Raw genomic sequence first — 23,041 nt, forward strand, 5'->3', positions numbered from 1 at the left:
TGAAAATAAAATAATACTACTGCGTATTCTGATATTACAATTAAATAAGTTTTAGCAAATTATAATTTTATAAATAGAAAGTTGACATAAAAATAATGACAGAATCCACAAATTAATAGAATAGAATATAATTAAATATTTTTAAAAATTTAGAAATTTATGCTTAATCAGACAAAAAAAATAAATTTTAGATTTAGTAAATGGGCATTTTTTATTTGTTTACATATTTTTGACACTGTAATTATATTACTGCTAATAATTATGCCATTGATATAAAAAATTGGCTGTTAAAAAATTCTTTGAGAATGAATATTCTTGGGTATGTACAAAACAAACTAAAGCGTTAGAAATGCAATATGAAAAATTCCACGAATCAAATGTAATTTTTTTCTTATATTTCCTTTTGTTTAAAAAATATGTAAATTATTAATTTAAAGTAATTTAAAATGATGATAACTTACATTATTGAAAATTTTAAAGATAATTTTTTTAATAATAAGATTTATCATGTAGATATAAATCTATAATCACAGAAATTATTACTGTAAACTCAAATAATTTTTCTTCATTCAGTAATAATTTAAAGATTCTGGACATAAATTTTATGCAAAAATTATGCCTACATAGTAAAATTTAGTTTCTCATTATTTTTTTATGCTTCAGAATTTTAATTTATATTTAAATAGTTTTAATAACACAAAAACGTTTATTTATAGCCATTAACTTCCATATTTGCTTTTGATAATTTCATTATAATCATTTATACGTTTAGTATTTTAAATATATTATATCAACTGACAATTTATGAAGCAAGTTATATTTATATGCTACTTTATTTATAATAATATACATAATCAATTTTATGGATAATAAGATATGGCTTCATTAATAATCGAGTTTACTTAATAGATAATAACTTCTCTTAATAGAATTTGAATCGACTGAGATTATGAAAGCAATATAAATAAATTTGCAAACAGTTACTAAGTGATACCGAATAATTTACTACTACTTCATCGAATTTGGTAAAGTCCTCTATATTTCAATCATACAATTATATTATAGCTGTATTCTATTTTAATTTTTTTTTTATCAAAATTTCACTATAAATATCGTGTAAATAATTTTCCAAAATTTCATAAAAAACATAATTGATAGGTATAATTATTGAAAACTTCATTGCACTAAAATAATTTCTTCTTTATAATGATTATTTATTGAATATTTATTTCTGTTAAATCATTTAATAATATTGAATTATATATATTTTTACAGCTAAATAATTATATAATTCAAAACTTAAATAACATTAATAAATAACATCAATGACATCAGTGAAAGATGAGTACATACAATGTCCATACATATACTGGAACCCAAACCTATTATTCAAACACTATGCACGATATATATATGATTTTGTCCGACACATAGTTGCAAATTATCCAATTAAATAATTTATAATGTCTACAAATCTATTATTTTATGTATTGAAAGATTTAAAAATGATGATTTCTGAATAAGTATTAAATAAATTAGTAATAATTATAGCTTCGAGATTACAGAAAACCGTAATAGAAGCGAAAATGCCCAAGAATTTATACAGATAAATAAATAAACCTAAGAATTGAGCGCAGTTAAATAATATAATTTTCGAAGAATAACCTTACTTACTAACGTAGCTAGTAATAGCCACACGGATATCAAAAAGTTTAACATAAGGACGAATTGTATGAAAATAATTTGCTTTTATTTATAGTTATAAAAGCCATTAATGTTTGTATATGTTGAGTATTTTTAATTATTAGTCTTAAAAAACTTGTAATGAAATTGACAAAATCAATAGTTAATAATAAATCATAGGAAAGCTTTAAGAACAATTAATTCATTTACTTTTGAATTATTTTTAAACTGTCAAGATACTTAAAAAATCTTTATATCACATGTCATTGAAATGTCATTGAAACGATTTGGTATATATGATTCGACATTGTAGTTTAAGTAGTGTATTAAAATGACATTAAATGTTTTATGAAGGAAATTTCGCTAGATTAATGGAGAATAGTTTAATTTGCATTTCATTCGTGTAAGTTTATTATGTGAATATGTAGTAGAATTACGATTCTTACTTTTCAAAACTTTTACAAATAAAGCGGAAAATTAATTTTATAATTGTTAATATCTGACATCTATAGTAGAGCAATTTTTATTCAGGAAAAAAATTCTACAAAAATTTTCATATATGATGAATTGCTTTTTTTACTAATATGTTTTATTAAAGTAAATAATATAACAATTTATTCGACTACCAATTTACTTAATAATAATTAATTAAATACTCATAAAATTCTATTTATTGGTTAGTTTTAAGTTATAGATGATTTATTAGTTAAATTTATGATATATTATCTTACACTATTATAATTTTTTGATAACTAAACAAACAAATGTAAAAGAAAATATTTTTCTATTATCATTTTATGCAATCAAATGATTACACGCAAATATACATAAAAATATGGTAAATTTAGATAAAAAAAATTCTGAGATCAAGGAGCATTCTATATCTCAAAAAATTATTATCAATTATTATCGTTCACTTTATTATACAACGCAAGTCATATGGGAAAATATTGCGAAAAAATTTTATAATTGGTTAGAATTTTTATTCGAATTTATTTATTATGTATACACATTTATTATTAAAATTATAAATAACAAAATAATTTTTAATTAGCTTTATTAAAACTAGAATATATACTTAATTGAAAAAACGAATATTTTACCAAATTCTAATTGATATATATGCAATATAATGATAGTCAATAAGAATAATAATTTTCATATAATATTTGTTATTGATTTAATTTAAATTAAACAGTTTTTAAGATTTTAACTCAATAGCATTAAAGAGTATATAAATTACGTTACAATTTTAGAGGTGATTTTCGAGTATTTCTAATTTATAAGAATGAATTTTTTAGAATTATGCTGACACGCCTACGAAAGTATTGTTTTCATACAGCTTTAGTCGATTATTTCGATGACGTTAGACGAATGCGTTTTATCTTTCTCTTACTAAACTTCTAAATAATAGAATCGTTGAATTTAAAAGGGCTGACTACTTGAACCTACTGTTTATTTTTCAACAAAATTGTACTAAAAAATATAAAATTACACATTTATGTAATTTTTCGAATGTAAAAAACAAAAATCAAATACTTATTTTTCATTTAAAATTTTCTTTCATTGTTGTACTCATTGAAATTTGCCTTCAAATAATGCATCAGCTTTTATTTTGCATATGATAAAAGTTGTATTACTAGTTTTTTTGTCATATTGTTATTTTTTTAATATTTTACAGCATTTGAATTTTTACGCATTACTTACGAGTTATATTCTATAAGATATATATATATGACTTTAATAGGCGACAAAAATATAAATGTAATACATTTATTTATAATATGATGATGCAAAGCAATTTTTTAATACGGTAATATAAATGTCAAATTATTTTTACTTAATGTTTCATCTAAAGCATTCATTTAAGAAAAATTTTTTAAATTGTAAAAAATTGACTCTTGATAAAAAAATTCTATCCTTATATGAAAAGTAACTGTCTGTATCTTATAAAAAGTTAATGTAAATTAAAAACTAATATAGATCTTTTACATAGATTATTTAATATATAAATTTCATTAATCTTAAAAATAATTTATATCTGAAATAATTATTGAAAAAAAACTACGTCTTATTTTGGATAAAAATTGCATTTGCCTTGATTGAATTAGAGATCTGAATGACATTTTTTATAAATTACATTAGAGCACTTTCAAAACATTATATTAAATAATACTAATATATGATAGTTAAATAATTATTCCTATATTGTCATATATTGCACCAGAGAAAATTTCTTTTAAGAAAAAAAATAAGGTAATGGTTTCGGATATCTGTGGATCCGAGCTCTATTGCGGTTGTCTTTAAGTTTTCTAAAAAAAATAGACATAATTTTACTATTACATGTATATGACATTCTCAGGTATATAAATAATAATTTTAATCCTTCAGCACTTATTGTGTTGAAAAATGTATTGCATTGAATAAGACATTTAAGTAAAATAAAAATAAGTAAAATTTTAAAATGCTTACTTGATGGTATTTAATATCTACGAGAGGTTGAACTACTAATAACGGACTAAATACGTGTAGAGAATAAATTCGTAAGTAACTGTTGATAAAGACCACTTTTGCAATTGCATACGTTAATTCAGCTTTAGTAGATACGACTAAACTATTAATTTAATGTGTTTCGGACTTCTTAATTACCATGTATTATAAGAGAAATAATTCGAAAACAATATACCTTTTATCTGTAGATTTTTTTTATCTTTTTCGTAATCCGTTATATATCAGGACTCTGAGAATGCAACTTCAAGCAAGCTCGTATCTGATATATTTCTTCCTAAATATCCCTAATTCGTAGCTTAATATAAATATTTAAATGTCAATTGATTTTCCTATTCTGTTTATAGGCTAACTGTATCAATCTCAGGCTACGATATCATATTTTTGAAGTCAGCATTGGTTATAGCCGCAATGAGGTGTAGTTGACACTAACAAGAGAAAGAAAAATTAGCATATTGATTTTCCGAGGTAGGCCACAGTTTTATGAACATCAGAATGTGTTGAAGCTATACTACTTCTTCACGCCCTTGCTCATCAAGATCCTCAGCTGTCGCTGGAAATTTTCATTGTAGATTAGCTGCACGAGAATTTGTTTCTCTTATTTAAAATTTTTTTCCTGTTCAAAGATATCTATAATCACAAATTATATATAATATAATGGAATAGGTGAAATAATTATTAATTTATGCGAAAATGTATCTTCAAAATTGTATAATATATAAGTATAATATAGGCTGATATAGTTCATGATGTTTTCTAAAAATTTAATTATTTTTTAATTACTTATACAGCATTTCATGTATTCGTGCAAAAGAAATATGTTTTCGGTGTTTTGAAACAATTATTTCATAATATCTACATCACATCTTTAAGTATACGAAAGTATGCGACGAATATTTTTTACTTTTGGAGTATTTTTTAAAATCATACATTAATAGATACAGTTATATAAATATTCGTGTACAGAATATAAATATTTAGAAATGTCCGCATAATTTTTCTTGTAATACCGAAACTAGGAACCGTGTAAATGCTTATTAGAGTGATTGAAATATTTGTTATTTTATTATTTAATATAATTTTATTTTATTTTATAAGAAACTAATTAAGATAAATGAGTTTAAAATAATCGAATGAAATAAAGTGATAAACAAAAAACATTGTGGTGAAACAAAAATTATAAAAATAAATTAACAAAAAGAAACAGTAAAATACTAAAAATTTATACAAGAGTTGTACCTAAATATTGTATTTTATAAATTTTATTAAGTATAATTTTTAATAATTGTATTAAGTTGAAGTTTCTCAATTACATTTAAATAATTATGTTTTTATAGGCAAATTTTTATAGATATTTCATTTAATTATCTATAAAAATATGAAATCTATGTAGATGGTATTTATTTAATTTTTGTAGAACTATATATATATATCTGTGCGTACAAGAGAAAAAAATATATACACATAGATCTACTTATATTTGCCTTAGAAGAATCAATAATATAGACGATTACGAATAAAATAAATTCTAAATTTGAAAATATCCGTTTTAGTGATGTAAAGATATTGAATTTTTCGTTTAATTATATTTAAACCATAACAAATTATAATTTAAAAATATTTATTTTTCTACATATTTAATTTATTTCACTTTTCATTCCATAATAGTTTTCAACATTTTTTTTTTTATTATAAGATTTTTAAGATAATTTTGTTTTATATTTTTACTTTTTATATTAATCAAAAAATATAATTTAAGTGGAGTTAAAAAAAATTAAGGAAAATTTACAAGAGCAATTGCTTCAATACTCAACATTAATGTTCGAACATAAAATTTTCTTACAGTATAAAATTGGAATTCTTTGAATATAATAAAGTGTATTATTAACGAAGTATTTTTAAACAGCGAATACAACAATTTATTTTTGAAATTCGAAATATTAATATAATATTAATATAAGCCAGTAATATTTAATAAAATTAATATTTCAGCAATTTTTCCAAATTACAGTCATGTACATAATCTGTATTACTTTGCCTCGTCATTAAGTAGATCGCAGTACATTACCCATGGGACGCAATTATTTGTAAAGTAACAAGCCAACAATGCAAATGGGAAACCTTGAAAGCCGAAATCCATTAGATTTGAAGCGAGACCCTTCTATCCAAATGTGTGTACGCAGCTAAATCCCCAATTAAAGGCAGTTAAGAGTCATGAAAAGACCGGAATCATAGGAAAAGCCTTATTAGGCTCATGTGCTCGTAAAGTCTAGCATCGAGTTGAGCTCCGTATGAATCTTTGAAGTGAGGTTTGTTTATACCTTCGGCTGGAAAAATAGGTTCGCACGCAGGAGCTAAGCGAGTGAGCGAGAAAAGCGCGAGAGGAGAAGGAAGTAGGAGAATAAGAGAGACGAGAGTGCGGCTGGTACGGGCGCGTACAAGTACGTACGGCGGTATTTACGGCGCGCCTACGTAATGTGCCTGACTTTATGTATACACGTGACCACCACCCAATGATACAGCTCACAGGCACCACCTATTTTTTTTTTACTTCTCAACTTGTGCTCCTTCGAAGTCGAGATGTTATGAGACCTCGTGGATTCTCTTTGAGACGGCAATCAAAAACGTCTCTGCCATCGTTTTCATTCTATTGTTTTTTATTCCTCGTGCAAGTCGTTTAATAATATGACCAAGAAAGCTATATTACATTGAATGTAGTATTATAAAGCTTCGTTATATTAACAAAAATATATAGCTTTATTATTTGAATTTTGAAACGGTGGAAGAAACGGAGATTCAAATGCCTCATGCGAAGATAATTAAGGAACTCATGAAATTTTGCCGGAAATATAATGTTATTTCAGTAGATTTTGGCATTCGGCCGTTATTTTCTAGACTCTATTTAGTAATTTCATAAAAATATATTTTCACTTGAACAATTAGATGTATCTGGGATGTAATTGCGAAATATCTTTTGGTTTACATACGATGAACAAAAGTCTTGTAGGAAGTCTAACACTGCAAAAATATTTTCGTCGCTATGAATTTTTTCGACAGTCTTTTGAGTCTGCTTAATTGATATTGATCGACATAAATATTTGTTGGAAGAGAATTTCTGTAAAATTTAAATGTATAATCATGAAACTTTTTACCACGATATCGCGAAGTATGCTCATACTCTCGAATATCGATCTCATAAAATATTATACATATATATTTATTAACTTCAAAATATTTATCTAAAGGCGTTTAATATGGATGAAGTAAAAGAAAAATCAATCATTCGATCTTTCAAAAGATTATCCAAGGATTAAAATACAATTTCGTAAAAGAATGCAATCACTTTAAAGCTTAATGCGGAAAGTAGTTTGAGATTGGGCCTATCTAACGATTAAGTTTTTCAATGCTTTATTGTAGCGATCATTTACAGTTAATAAAATATTTATGTTGAATATTTTACAATGTATCACGTATAGTTAAAAAATTACATTGCTTTTATAATTTTAGAAAATTCAATATCGCATTAATGTACAATAATTTTAAAAGGAAAAAACAGATTAAAGTAGATTTACTTAAGGTATTTTAAAAGTATAAATCTACAATATCACTTATAAAATGTTAAAAAAAATTTAGAAATATTTAGCTAACTAAATTGTTAATGTAGTTTGATTATTAAAATTATTGAAATTTATATAAAATTCAAGTTGATAAGATCTATATAATTTTATTATTTATCCAAATTGATGAATGCTTTATTGATATTAATCTTTTTTTCAACTACTACTTTAATATATTCTAAATTGTTATCTTCGTTGCATACTTAGGAAAGTGATATTACATTAAGCTCAATTAATTTTTATTATAGTACAGAGCCATTTATTTATTAAAGGAAATATAATTATTAGTTCAAATGACTAAAATTGACTATAGGAATTTTAATAATTATACGAATAAGTTCATAGAGTGGCGTATAGTTAAGAGAATGTGTAGTGTTTTCTAACTAGAATTCTTGAAAAATTTTGTATCGTAACATTTAGGAATTGAAATGGGAATAAGTAACTAATTGCATGAAAAAAATCAAATAGACGGAGATAAAGATCATTTTAGTTGTTGATGGGCAGTGAGATATGAAATTTAAAAATTTAGAATATTAAAAATACATAGCTAAGTAAGTAAGTACAGACTTTATTTATAAAGAAAAAAAATTGTAGATAATTATTTAATTTTATTTCAGAACAAAATTTGTAGGTAACGAGAGATGTACTCAATGAATACATAATTTTTATGTTTTTATTTGAGTGATAATTAAGATGGATAGTATCATTTTATGCCAATTAACTTCTAAACATTGTTTCCAATTAATAAAGTATAGAACGAAAAAGTACGATATTTGGTGTTAGAATGAAAAGGAAGAAACGAACATTTGCAGATTCATTTTGCTTAAATTATATTTATAGTCCGAGAATGCCCATCGTACAATCTACTATTACGTAGATTGTAATTACGTACGTGAAAAAGAATTATAATTTATGCACTGTGCATACATTATATAATATTATTATAGTTTAGCCTTTTATCAAATATTTTAGTGTTTCATTGCGTGACATTGAAATAAGTTACTTAAAAAATGTCGATATTGTAGATCATATGGCGAATGCTGGCATAGTTTAATCTTCTATACTATATATGTGCTGTAATTTGCACGTGCACATCTATGTCACTTAGTAATATTAGCCACATCTGCACATTCCATAAATATGGGGTTAATATTTATTTGTATATTATTTAAATAGCAGTTAGAATATCAAAACCTTGTATAGAATTCAATAATACATTATTGAAGATTTTTGGACTTTTGAGTTATAAGATTTTTGGAAACTACTATTCAATGGTTTTCATTTTTAGGTAAAATAAAATGTTAAGAAACTTGGATTATTTTTATATCAATTATAGAGATCATATAAATAATAAAATTATGTGAAAGAACACGATGGCTTCTTTGAAATAGATTTTATTTTTAATGTGAAGCTTTGGAAAGTGAACGTTACATTATGATATGTAGAATATATAGTTTTAGTGATTTTTATTACTTCCGGAGCCATAATATTCAAATTAAATTTATTATATTATTAAAAATGTTATAATAGAATTTAAATACAGAAATAAATGATATCTAACAAAAATAACAAATTACATTTTTAAATATTGTACATTGTTTGCAGATTGAATTCCAAGTCCTTTTTGAAAAGAACATATTAGTAATTCAGTATACAGTTTTGTATATAAATATATATATATATACAGCAACTGTAATATTGTCTTAATTCGAATTAAATAATATTTAGATGGAATTTTTATTAAATTTTTACTTATCTAAATACTGTAATAAGTAAAATAACACCCAATTCTAAACAGAATATAATTTTTATTGGTATAAAGCATATTAAACTGGGCATCGTACATTCATTTGAAGTGCAATGTAAAAGAATCTTATCAAAATTACTTTTTCATTGAAGTCATAGTATTAAATTATAAGTTCTTCAAAATATACATTACGCGAATTACTTGAATTTTCATGGATACTTGCAATCTAAGTCTCATTGCTGCTTTGACTACATCTCCAACGAGACTTGTCATCGACGTACAGGACTATCGCGTTGTCTTTAATAAAACATTTTTAGGAGATAAAATAAAAAAATAGAAAAAGACGTAACAAAAATAATTTGTAAGTGTATAAGGTAGCATATGTAATATTAGTTTCTTCGACCAAGTTCGTTTTATTTTGCATTTAATTCCTCCTTGCGGCCGGTAGCAACAAGTTGCTGGCGACCGAGAACTGAGGAGGCATCGCGCACGACGACGCATACATGCACGCGTAGTTCGAAAAGGTTAGAGCAGCATGGGAGAGGTAGAAAAAGGCAGAATTCGAGTGAGACTGAGCAAGAAAAGAGAGAGAGAGACAAGGTACCTGTCGCCGGCACAAGTCGCCATGTTGGTCGCGTTATACTCAGTGTATATTGAGAGGGAATTAGAGAGAGTAAGTGAGATATAGAGCGGGGGAGGGAGAGAGAGCGAGAGAGTGATAGAGGTGGCCTGGCGGCGGGGACCAGGAAAGGAGAGCCGCGGCTGGAGAGACTTGCCATCGGTTGTTGAGGCACACGGGTCCCGGGCAGTCGCCTGTTGACCGCGACCGGGTGTAGAAGGTTTGCGTGTACTGTGAGGTAGACGAGAGAAAGAGAGCGAGCGAGAACGGCGGGGAACAAGAGAGGACGAGAAGGAAAGAGACTCGGTGTGCGCGTGCCCGCGTTGTGAATCGTAGCCAATTCCAATTTGGAAGCCAACCGCTAAAAGAACTTCAGAACACGCCATGGACTGAGGCTCGCTGTGCTGCAACGAGGAAAATCATCCCTGAGAAGGAAAGAAAGAAAGAGAGAGAGAGAGAGAGAGAGAGAGAGAGAGAGAGAAAGAGAGAGGCAGAGTGGATAGAGGAGCGCAGAATAAGGGTGCTGAAGCGAAAAGAGCCGCCGCCGCCCCAGCAATCGGCCGCGCCCGGGCCGGCAGTAGAGCCTCGCGTCCTGGAGAACGCGCCATTTTTAAAGGGCCCAGTTGCGCTGCCCCGAGGAGCGGCAGGTGAGGCGCTGGGTCCGTCGTGAAAGGACGGTGGTGTTGGGGCGCGATGGCGGTCGTACCGCGACATCGTCGCCGGGAGATTAACGCGGCCGGGGCCTTCGGCATCTGCTGCTGCCTTCTCCACCTCCTCGTCCTCCTCATCACCTGCTGGATACCTGAAGCCGACGCCGCCAAGGGAGTCGGTACGTCGAAGCATATTTTTTTTTCAGATTGCGCTTGACAAGCCGGAATGTCGCAGGTTACAAGATCTTAATCAGTATCGACTTTGCGATTTGTCATGAAACTAAAGCGTTTGCGAGCTTTTCTTCACGTCTTTCACGGGAACATAATTCACCTATGCTTCATTAGTAGTTGATCGATAATGCATCGAGCACTGAGAATGCCGAAAATTTTACTGCGATCGGTTGCTTTAACGGAGTCGATCACCTTGATGGATCACGGAAAAAGTGAGGTTATAAAGTTCTCGTTGACCGTTACCATTGATGGTTTTACTCTCATGGAGCCGAGCGAATCCATCGTTTAATATTTCAAATTTACGCGCTAATTATATACGCTATATGATAAACAAGTACTAATTGTAACATGACGTAATCCAGTGCGGAATATCGATCAGTATAATTAATTTAATAATAGTTAAAGAGGGACATCACGTGAATAAGATATATTAATTTTATTTTTGTTTCACAAACACGATAGCGCCTTTTCTTAATCGTCTCTTTTTTATTATACATGTAATTTAGCTTATCAATAAATTATTCGAGGTATGGCTTTTAGGAAGTAACTTGAATATACATATTTTAATAATGTAACATTATAAAATTTAATGCCCATTTTTTCGCCATACAGAATGAAATGCATAAGAGCACATAATCTAAACATCGAATTAATAATAAAAATTTTTTTTAAATAAAAATAATTGTATAGAGTTTTTTTAATTCACATTTATAATCGGCATCTACGTGGATTTTTTTTAATTAAATTGTTGTTTTGCTCTCTTAAAACGCTTATTCGACATAATCGCTCTTGGAAATACGTAATTGCATTTAAACGTAATTCTTATAAAGGTTTAAATATTACCGTTAAGGAGAATATTAGTTAGAAGAGAATACCGTATATTTTAATTTAATATAAAATTATTATAATATTATGTCTGCACTTTTGATACACAAATTATCGATTAAGTGATTGCATTGCCCAAAGGGTATGTAGATCCTGTATCGATGTATGGATATCGGTTGAATGGGCGGGTGGAGGGGGGCGTCTATCGATGTCGTATATGCGACTAGTATTATGCACTTTGTCATCGTCCAACTTGAAAGCGAAGAGGAATCAAGAAGTAAACATGCTGCACTTACGTGGATTTTGCTTGCGCCGTGAAAATTCCTTTTTATACCAATAACAACGCCGCCGAAAAAAATGCTGTAATGGCTACGCAGAAAAAATTGCCGCCGAATAAACATTGGCAAATAAATTAATTGCAACACTCACGTTCGATTTTCGTCACAGGGCAACGCTCATCAAAAGGCCGATCTTCGACAATACATCCGATGTAGAATGACGTGACATGATTTTGAATGAAGCAGATGAATTCGTATTTTAAATGTTAAATTGGTATTTAACAATTTTTTTACACCTACGTTTGCATTCATTGAAAATGAAAGTTCTGGAGTATAATAGAGGACAAATACAAAAAGGAAGGAACAGTTATTGAAGGGAGGTCGATATTTATATTTTTCCCCGTTTTAGCCCTTCGTAGGGTAAAAAATATGTGTCCTATAAAAGTTCACTTATATAAATGTCAATAGTTCTTCAATGTGATAATATGTCATGTGCATTACCGTATATAATGTAACAACTGAGGTATGGTTGTGTTTCAAAACGTTTCATAAATTATTTATAAATTCCCCACGTAAAAATACTAATATTTCAAAAAGCTATTGACTTTGTTAGACTATGGATTCATTAGACAATTAGTAGACTGTAGCGCAATATTATTAGATTTAATAATAAACGTACGATAACTTTAATTCCAAGAAGTGCAATTTGTAGTTACAAAGTATTTTATTATATCCTGTGAATGTTTGGCCAAGGAACAATTAACAAAATATTATTTCAATTACCGAAATATGTATTTGACTGTGCTCTTTGGAATTAATAATAATAATTTTAATTCGGTAAATGATTTTTTAAACGAAATAATAATAAATACGTGAAAATTGCATCTCCCAAAGCAAAAATTCTTAAATGTCGTGGAGTGATGACGACATAAACTTCAATCTTTGACAATAATTTGTTAAAAGCGCCTTCCGTGCACTGATTCAGCTCTAATCTAGAGGGAGTAAAATTAAAAAAATAAAATGGCACTTTTGCTCATGGCGTAGTTTGTCTATAAGTACGAGTGTACATATTCATTTGCTTGCAGCGACTGTGAAATAAGTTTTATATTGTGATAAGATTACATGAAAAAAAAATTCCAGTGTTTTGTAATTCTAAATGACATTCGTATCTCGGGTTTGATAAACACTTTTTTAATAATTTGTATTATTATAGAAATGAAAGGAAAATTATTTTTTATTACTTCGACGTATTTTATAAGCTGTCAATTGTAAATACCGAGAAATTGGTCTGACGCTTTTCCATGCGAACAATATTTAAATTATTTAAGTGATTATAAATTTTTCTGCTCTCAAACACATATTTTCGTAGTTTGAATATTATTTCCCTTATTCTAATGTCTGATATATCAAAACTAAACAGTATTCATTCATTAAATGCGTACATTTGTAAATATCATTTCCTTTTTCTCGTCTAACATTTAATTGTAAATTGACGAGCATCTGTTATTTACCCATAATATACATTTTTAATGATTTCCCACGCTGAATTATAATTTGATTTCTTTATTTAATACTATTGTAAAAATTTTCTAACGAATCTTAATTCGACTACATTTATAAACTAGAAATATATTCAACATAACGCTCTTTGTATTTGGAAAGAAATTGATTCACATAATTGCACTCGGAAAAATTCCTCTGTATTGTGGCTTTCATGATGTACCTATAAAGTTAATTATTGGAAAGTAAAATTCCTTTTTCGGCATAATAATGAGAGTCGAGATCAAGCCAACATCAGTCATTAAATAACAATAAAACTTATTGCAGTGTTAATAAAAATTCGATAATACTAAGGAAATGCAAGAAGTAACATAGGATATACATTGTAGAATAAAATAGCTATAACATCTTCTTCCTCGATGCGTACAAATTTTTTTTAGTAATGTTCACTGAAGGACGATTGCACAAATGCAACACTCACAAAATTATATGCCTTAATAAAATTTTTTTGAAAATATATCAATTCCCAAACGTCAATTACTTGAATGATACATGACAAAGAATATTCACTTCCGTGGAATTGTTCACATCCTATTATGTAATCTTAGGTGAATATTCACCGATTTTCGTAACAAAAATTATCTTTCTAAATAATTCTTACGAGTCGTTTTTAAAGTTGAAATTTTAAAATGGTTCGTCGCCAATTAATCGTGAAATTAAGCCTCGAGCTTCCTTGTCGTATTATTGAACACGAATAATATTTTATTTTCATTCCTGACGCCCGATTTTACATTTCCTTTCTTTTGTTTTTGGCTCGCCGATCCATTAATTTTTCTTTCGCACATCTAGCGTAATTCATTATGATTAGGGAATGAGTAGCGTTATCGGGTGTCATTGAGTCCGCCTATATGTATAAATATTATGTCTTTGCGAGGACACGATTTACAAAGGCAATCCCAAATTTATTCTAACGAAAGACATTCGGCATTCAATTTTGTAAGTGCGATATAGTTATCGCATTCGTAGTTGTGTTTATTATTACAAATCATCATTAATTATTAATCTGATTAATAAATCATTCTACTGGTGTGTTCAATTAATTAATATTTTATTAATAATCGATATTAAAATCCATGCTTACATTTAATATTCAGTTTATATTCAGTAGACAGTGAACGAGATTTTGTTGATATCTTGAAAAAGCCATCAGCCGACATTTGTCTTCCACGCCGGGGACAGGGATAATAGAGATTTACAACTTTTTCAATGGTATTAAAAAAAAGAGAGTCATCGTAAAACAATTGCTGTGATACAAGTCGATTAAAAAGATGGCAAGGAAGGGATAACTCCGTCATGTACCTGTGAATAAATGTTATATAGCAAAATGGTGCAGGTAATCGTGTCTCGGATATTTAATATTCGCACTACTGAGATGCGCGCAATATGTTATAAATTTCAAAATTTAGTGCTGCCTATGTTTAATGTCTCGTAGTTTGTAATTTCTGTGCTACATAAGTAGAAACATTGAAAATAGGAGTTACAAACCTTACAGCTTAGGGTAATTATGATTTTGTAGCCGTGCCATTTTGTGAGATCGACAGGTATTCGAAATTTTAATAAAAGCCGACAACGTTTAATTTGACTCTGTTGCTACTTCAGTCTTATCTCGTCTTTTGTAGAACAGTGTTAATCGTAACAATTAATCGTTCATTATTACTTTGGCTTTTCATGTCGGTAGAGGCGTTGTTCAATGCACGCGCCGTTTGCTGAAAATTAAGACTTGCCGAAGAAGCGTATTTACAATTTCGAATTTTGTTAACGATCGAAAGTCTGTCTTTTCAATTAAATCTGATTTTAATTGTCTTCGATTGAGACGGATTTATGTTTCTACATAGTTACACTTGGTAATTGTTCAGCGATGACAATCACTGAATAAAGACGAGGATGATCGTGCTTTTTATTCCCTTTCTACCGGCTTTTTCACTTTATTCGCTTTATTTGGCTAAATATTAAAAATCAAAACAATGACACAGTTAAATCGAATAATGAACAGAATTATGAAACGTGTGTTTGCTGATTATAAAAATCTCAATTCTCCCTCCAATAAAACATATTGACAACTAGTCGAATCTAAGCTAATTAATAAAATAGATACAATAATTCCCTTAATAGGGAACTCAAACCACGATCAAACACTCGTTCCATTAAATATTAAACAATTCCATTCCTATCTACGAAGCATCGCGAAGCTTGGCCAAGTTTAATCAGAACCCATTGGATATACCAAGACGCGGAGAATACGGTGCAGTGAGGGTAGGGGAAAGACGCTAGCTATGATTCAAAATTTTAACGGTTGTCACACAAAAGGCCAATGGAATTCAACTTTCACGGCGATTATTTGATTACTTATTCGAATACTCGTAACGAGCTGGCACTAAAAAAACCGCCCGCGATGAAATTTCCAAGAGGTCTAATCTTGGGGAAATCGAGCGCGTAGGCCTAGGTGCCCTAACCTTGATTCACTGACTCGACCTGACATCGCCGTCGTGGCGCTACTCTCTAGCAACATTATACGCGTGCTTGCGTACGTGCGTGGGGCGTAGAAAGACGAGAAGTGGCTAGAGGCAGTAGTAGCAATAACAACAACTGCTACAACAGAAACAGCAACAACAACAACAACGGCGGCAACAGCAACTGCAGCAACAGCAATAGCAGCGATTGGTACGATGGAAGAGTGACGAAGGACGCACCGGGCCGAGCATCGTAATCGTTTTTATATCCACGATCAGTGCTACACTTCAAACCGGTTTTGCATTTTAGTCGCGTCGTAGAGAAGCGCCGCGAGGTACCGACATACCGGGAGTTGGATTAGATGCTCGTGTTACACCAGAGATTCCTAATGGAATGGTATTATCCTCTTCCCTGTCTTTTAGCTTTTGGTAGATAGACCGCCTCGTCTTGACAAGGAATAGAAGTGGAAAATCGGTTATGACTATTATCAATTGGTTCGAATTTTATTTTGAATATTCGCTAACAATGTTGTTTATTGAAGAAAAGAGACTGTACAAGCTGCAATAATTGATGTGATTTTTATTTTTACAATTACGATAGACGGTTAAGATACTTAAAATTAATGCGCTCGTTTTAATTGAGATAAAATTTCTCAGAGCATAGCAATGATTAACAAATTAACATTATAAGATCTTATTTCAACTATTACTCACTCAATACCTTATAAAGTATCCATTAAATGTGGCTTCTATGTCCAGCTTAATGTCCAGCTGAATTAAATTGGAAATTATATACCTAAATAAAATTGAAATAGAATTCCCATCATTTTATTTTTTTATTTTTCGTTGCTCATTCCTTGACTGGGGAAATTAAATCGTTTCAATGTAATTCAAATTATTGGACTTAAAAGGTTTGTACAGCTATTTAGTATTTTCGAAGAGAAACCGACTTGCCTATGGCAATCCTTTACTTTTGCCTGAATAGCCTATAATCAAAATCAATGTATCTTAATGATACCGATAATGAGATCACTTAGGTAAGAAAAGATATTAGCTTCTTATTAAAATTCATTTAAAGAACTTTATGACAAAGGATACGAGAAAATTTCTCTAAATATTTAAAAAATAAAATGATCATAGCTTGAATTTTGAGATGACGGAAATTTCATTTTAAAGCATCGAAGCTTCGTTAGCACTTCATATATGTAATTACCAAGACGTTTGTCTTAAAATTAAAACAAAAAACTAAATAAAACAAAAATAAACCAAATCACCAGAAAAGAGTTTGCTTCAATCAGTTGCTGTAATATTGTTTTTAAATACTTAATTCTAGTAGTCGCATAAGCAGATTGTAAGCATGAAACGTGTAGGGTTCGTGCGAATGAGATTATGTGGGTCGACCATACTGACCGTGACTCCTCTAAATTCAAGGAAAACATTATCAATTTCGATATATATCCGGTTAAAATGCGTGGTTTTAAATATTAAAATAAATTAAATCAATACGAGAAAAAGATCTTTCATAATTATTAATTAGTTGTTTAATTATTATGCTATATTATATAAACGTTATTAATTAATGCATTACGGATTTAAAAAAACTACTTTTCACTTGCGGTTAATTAAATTTTTTAAATCTTATACTAGTTAAGAATTTAGAAATGTTACAAGAGTTAAAACATAGGTTATTTTAGCAATTATCTATAGGTAAAGTAATTATTTGTAAAATATAAATTTACAAGACAATCAAGTAATAATCTTAGTTTTAGTTTTACCATACTGATAATTCTTATTATTGAAACAAAAGAAAATTCGAATCTTTTTAATATTTAACATCATAATCGCAGAAGTTCTGTCGTTTTAATCAATGTCTATTTAGATAATTAAAATTATCGGTTCACATATTCATTTGATTAAGTAACTATTATTTAACAGAGTTCTTTAAAGGGTGAAAAGTCACTGGCATAGGAGTTAGCAGCGAGCTCACATTCAATGTGATAACATATTATGAGTATGTATCAGTTTACTACTAAGAGTTTAATAATCTATAAGGTGTTTTTATTCCATGATGTAGCGGTCCAATTATTACCGATATGGACTTAGATCCTCTGTTTTCCTTTCCTTCCTCGTTTTTCTCCCCTCTTAATAACGATTTCATACAAAGTTTTAATCTTTCACGGAAAACTCCTTTTAAGCAAGTTATTTCTCTTTATAAGATATCTCAACCCGCCCAGGAAATCAAAATTTTTTGTTCGATGTCCACCCGTCTGTACATACATACAAACACTTGACGATAATGCTGTAATTAATTTTCATGGTCGATCTAACGTGTAGCGGGTGTCTCTAAGCTCTAAGAATACGCAGATATGTCTCGTTATGTTATCTGTGACGAAGTGGTTAAGGAAGGAGAGAAAAACGAGACGCTATTTTAGCATGGTCATTGGAGTATAGAGAGGGAGGGAGAGAGAGAGAGAAGAGAGAAATGACCAGATCGTCACGAATCTTTCCTGCTTCTCTGCTCGAGTGCGGACGTAACTTCGTGTCATCCAGGAAAATCAAAAGCTCTGTCCACGTATTTTAATGTAAGTATGAATCGTTGTCATCGTTGTTGTCGTCGTTGTTGTCGTCTTCATCGTCATCGTTGGCATTTCCATGTCAGGAAACCGGTCTTATGAAAAAAAAGAAAAAGGAATTGATAAAAATAAGAATAAGAAAAAAAAAAGTAGAGAAAGGATATAAGAACGATCTCGGTATTTCCTCTACTTCTTCGATTATTTTATCAGAGACTATCGAATCTCTTATCTCTTATATAAAACTAATTAAAACATCATCTCCTTATGTGTAGATTAAAAAGAAAAATATTAGATGTGGAAAGAATGAACGTTGTAACGAGCAATCGTAGATCGAAATAATCGGAAAGCGTGTGCCATGACACTTAACTTCTAATTTCAAAAGCCAACAATGAGAGCTATAATATACTGGAGTTCATTTTTTGAGTTGATATCGTAAGCATGACTTAGAGGAGTCTAGTTCTCGCGGAGCACAAGAAAAAGATACGATTTTATGTGAGGTGCGCTTCTTTTACATCAGAAATATAAGAAGCGATGGTGTAAATGCAGGTTCTGGCTCGCTAGTTGAGTCATGAGGTTGATGTACGGGAAAAGTGAGCGTATGCAAGGCAGCAAATGTAGAGCTCTGTATTATTTTATACAGCTAGCATGATATTGAAATATTTTCACGGCGTCCGTTCCAATGAATATATTTCGTGATATAATTAGAATTTATTTCATTTCCTTTATGAATATTTATTTTTTAAATCTGATAACTTTTTTTAATGGTTTATTATTGTAATCGTATACATGTGTCTGGCATAAGACCTAAATGCCTTTACTTTGAGCGATAATATTTGTTCGATTTAAACAGAAAACGTTCACAATTTTAAACAGCTTCTCATATTTGTAGATTAATTAATATAATCGATTGATTCATGAACATTAATAATTAATACGATTATAAGACTTTAACTAATATTCAATGTGCATTACCTTATTATATATATATATATATATATATATATATATATAATTTCTATAATTATGGTCAACCGATTTTATCTGACATGCATTAAATTGAAAGACATTTTTAATACATAGCGGGTGTTGTAATTGAGCATATATCTTAATGTAAGAAATATTTTTACAAGTGGTTTGTTAAATATTTATTTCATTGTTCGTGTAATTAATAAAAGGTTGTGTAATTTTTTGTAAAAACACTTTAGAATTTTTGTAAATTATAAACATTTGGCTTTATCTTAAGCTCATAAATCTATCAACTTTACCAATATTTTAAAATAAATATATACCCATTAAATTTGAAATGTTTAAATTTTTGTAAAATTTCCTTATGCTTGTTTTATAAATAAAATTATCGGTATACAAAAATCACTAGTACGGATTAGAGCACTTAAAATTGTTGTGATCATGTAACGCGATTGGTGTCGCTTACTTCCTTACTTACATCGGTATGATTTTGTCCCTCTAACGAGTTCGCGCACGTTCACGTATTTTGTAGAAAAGACACGATTTCACGCTCGACCTGCTAATTTCACTGATGCGCGGGTATTTCTTTTCTTCCTTTTTCACCATTGTTCGGTCAACGAGACTTTCAACAGCCCCAACTTGATAAGAATGGTGCTTATGCTTTGCTTCAGCACACGTGCCTCGTGATACGCTAATCCTCCAAATGATAAAGATGTGAAAATTGTAAACAAAGAAAAATTTCATTCAATTTATCGATATAATTGCTATTGGCAATCTGATTAGAATCTTTTAATTTTTCGTGATTTTATATAAATTTGAAGATTATCAGTTATGACATTGGATTATGTAAAATGCATATTGCAATAGCGCTTTTTTATTTTAGCAACTGGAAAATGAGATAATGAACGGGTGATTTTGTACATTGCGAATTTCGTTCCATTTTTGGAAGAGCAGCAAAGTGTCTTTCGTATGATTAATACTCGCGTTTAACATTAACAGAAATGAAACTATTTCCATTCTTAATTTTCTACTTAAGAATGTCATTATCAAGGCATTTACATTACTAAGTTAGGTAAGAACATTTTCAAACGTTTATTTACGATTTTCCACGTATATCAGATAATACTTAATTGTGCACATTGAACACAGTTGTAAAAAAGGAATACTGCCATATTCAAATTGGCAATGGAGATTTTGAGAATGGAAAAACTATAATTACCATTTCTTTACTTTCTCATTTTTACTAAATTTCGATTGTTTTAAACTGGCAGTATTGTAAGTAGCAATAGTATAATCTGCAAAAGTATTTGCTACATGTATTTTAAAATTTTTTTAGATTTAGATTACATAAACTTAGAAATTTCCACATAATTAATTTAACTTCGATCTACGAATGTAATTTAATACATAATAAATATCTTTAAAATTTATAATTATATAATAATTAAAAATATAATAATTACAGTAATTATAATTATAATAATAAATAATATCGTAAATTTTTGTAATTTATACGAATTATAATCAATAATCTTTTTATAGATTTTAATTAGCAATATATATGCTCTAGATTTCATTTTCTTTACATTTAAGCTTTTTTTATGTACATTATTCACAGCTTTATTATTATTGTTGATTCAATTACTGTATTTAAATTATTTGTATAATAATATAATTCTGATATAATCAATTTTAAATAAAATATTCGAATAGAATATAAGCCTAGATACTTGTTAGGCTTAAAGGAGACTGTAATGATTGGTTTTGTTAATATATTTTAGGAAGAAATTACGTGTGCATTATAATGAGCTTACCGAGGTCAAAAATCGTTGATTTTCCGAGTGACACGTGTTGAACTGAAATCGATCGTTTAAACAACCGAAACCACTGTTCCAAATTACCTTTATGCGTCAGAATTGCTAGACAGTCAATTATCGTTTCTCCAAATCCCATTTACCAAATCCCATGATTTATTTTTCAAGCGATTCTCAAAATACGTTCGAAGTACGTTTAGACAATCTAGGATAACGTCAATTCCAATTACTTTAAATTTCAGACTAAACAATAAGCAGATTGTCATACAATTACGTACTACTCTAGAACTATTTTTTCTTCTTGTTGAAGCAAAAGCGCGTACTTGAGACCGGTGCATGTATGACGTAGTGGCCATGAAAAGAACGTGGCATTTTGCGCGTGTATTAGAGGAGGCGCGTACGCAGGTAGCCAGGCACCTGTTTCCTTCTCTATCTCTGGATTTCGGAGGGAACACGCTTGCAGCTCAAGTCCTTGTCCACCTTTATCGATGTTCTTCTCCGGGCGACATGACACAAAGCGACATTATTGATTCTACTCGTAATGCTTTCGAAGTCCTGTATGGTTAATAAATGTTTATTCAAATAACTTAATAAATTAACTTGAGTATAATAAATTGTCTTATTTAACTTAAATTTATTAGATTTCATACTTTGGATTACAATTTTACGATTTATTGATCTATTCGTGCTTATTGTAAGACGTCCTGAACTATTGTAGACGAGAAGAATTGGGATTTAATGTAATATTCCTTTCATAAAAGTTGGATTGCTATATCGGTATTCCATTATTATATTTGTTCGTCATAGCTTTATTCATAGTGACGAATAATAAATTGAGTCAACTCCAATCAATGGACTCCTTAAAGCTTTAGTGCGTCGAGTTTGAACTTTTATCGGACCTTGTCCGAGCATACGATCCTCCACTCGGTTATAGACTACGAATGAGCGCGTGCGTGTGCATGGGCGAGAGGACATGGAGGGGTGAAGGAGCAAGGTGGGAGAGAAACCTAACTTTCTTACATCCACAATGCACAGCATGTGGGTTACTGAAACGACCCGTGGAAGTAGCGTCAGACATATACGGCGGCGGATGTTCCGATGCGGCACGTGATGGACGACCTGTGAAATCTGTGAAAGTCGGGAGCGTTTAAGCTATCTAACGCACGAATTTGGCCCGCGCTAACTAGCGAGTGATCAATGGATCACGTTGTTTTAGCGTGCTCACCTCCTTCTTGATTAATGCATTTTCGCTATTCGATGCTCATGGATAACTCATTTTTTCTATTGTTACACTTTACATTTGTAATGTGTGTTACCACTTAGCTTCCTCGTGATGGTGCAATTTTATCATCTCAGTCGTCTTAAATTTTTATTCTGTCATTTTTCTATATGGAATTGCCAATAAACGCACATACTTAATACATTATACATACGTATACATAAGTATGGAGCAGTAAGCAAGCTTGCAAATATAAGCCACGATTAATTAGTACAAACAACGTCCACTGGAAATGTGGGTC

The 23,041-nt window shown here is 29.8% G+C and overlaps 1 protein-coding gene across 1 annotated transcript in view; it reads left to right on the forward strand.

Moving 5' to 3' along the window:
* The first annotated feature begins 10,305 nt into the window (after positions 1-10,305).
* Positions 10,306-23,041, forward strand: part of mgl (low-density lipoprotein receptor-related protein megalin) — an 80,124-nt gene continuing 67,388 nt past the window's right edge. Inside the window, exon 1 of the mRNA XM_011500961.1 lies at positions 10,306-11,003. Coding sequence (XP_011499263.1) covers positions 10,868-11,003 — 136 coding nt within the window. The 5' untranslated portion in view covers positions 10,306-10,867. The remainder of the gene's footprint in view (positions 11,004-23,041) is intronic.

This window comes from Ceratosolen solmsi, unplaced genomic scaffold, assembly GCF_000503995.2.
Source record: "Ceratosolen solmsi marchali unplaced genomic scaffold, CerSol_1.0 scaffold10, whole genome shotgun sequence".
Taxonomy (NCBI): Eukaryota; Metazoa; Arthropoda; class Insecta; order Hymenoptera; family Agaonidae; genus Ceratosolen; species Ceratosolen solmsi.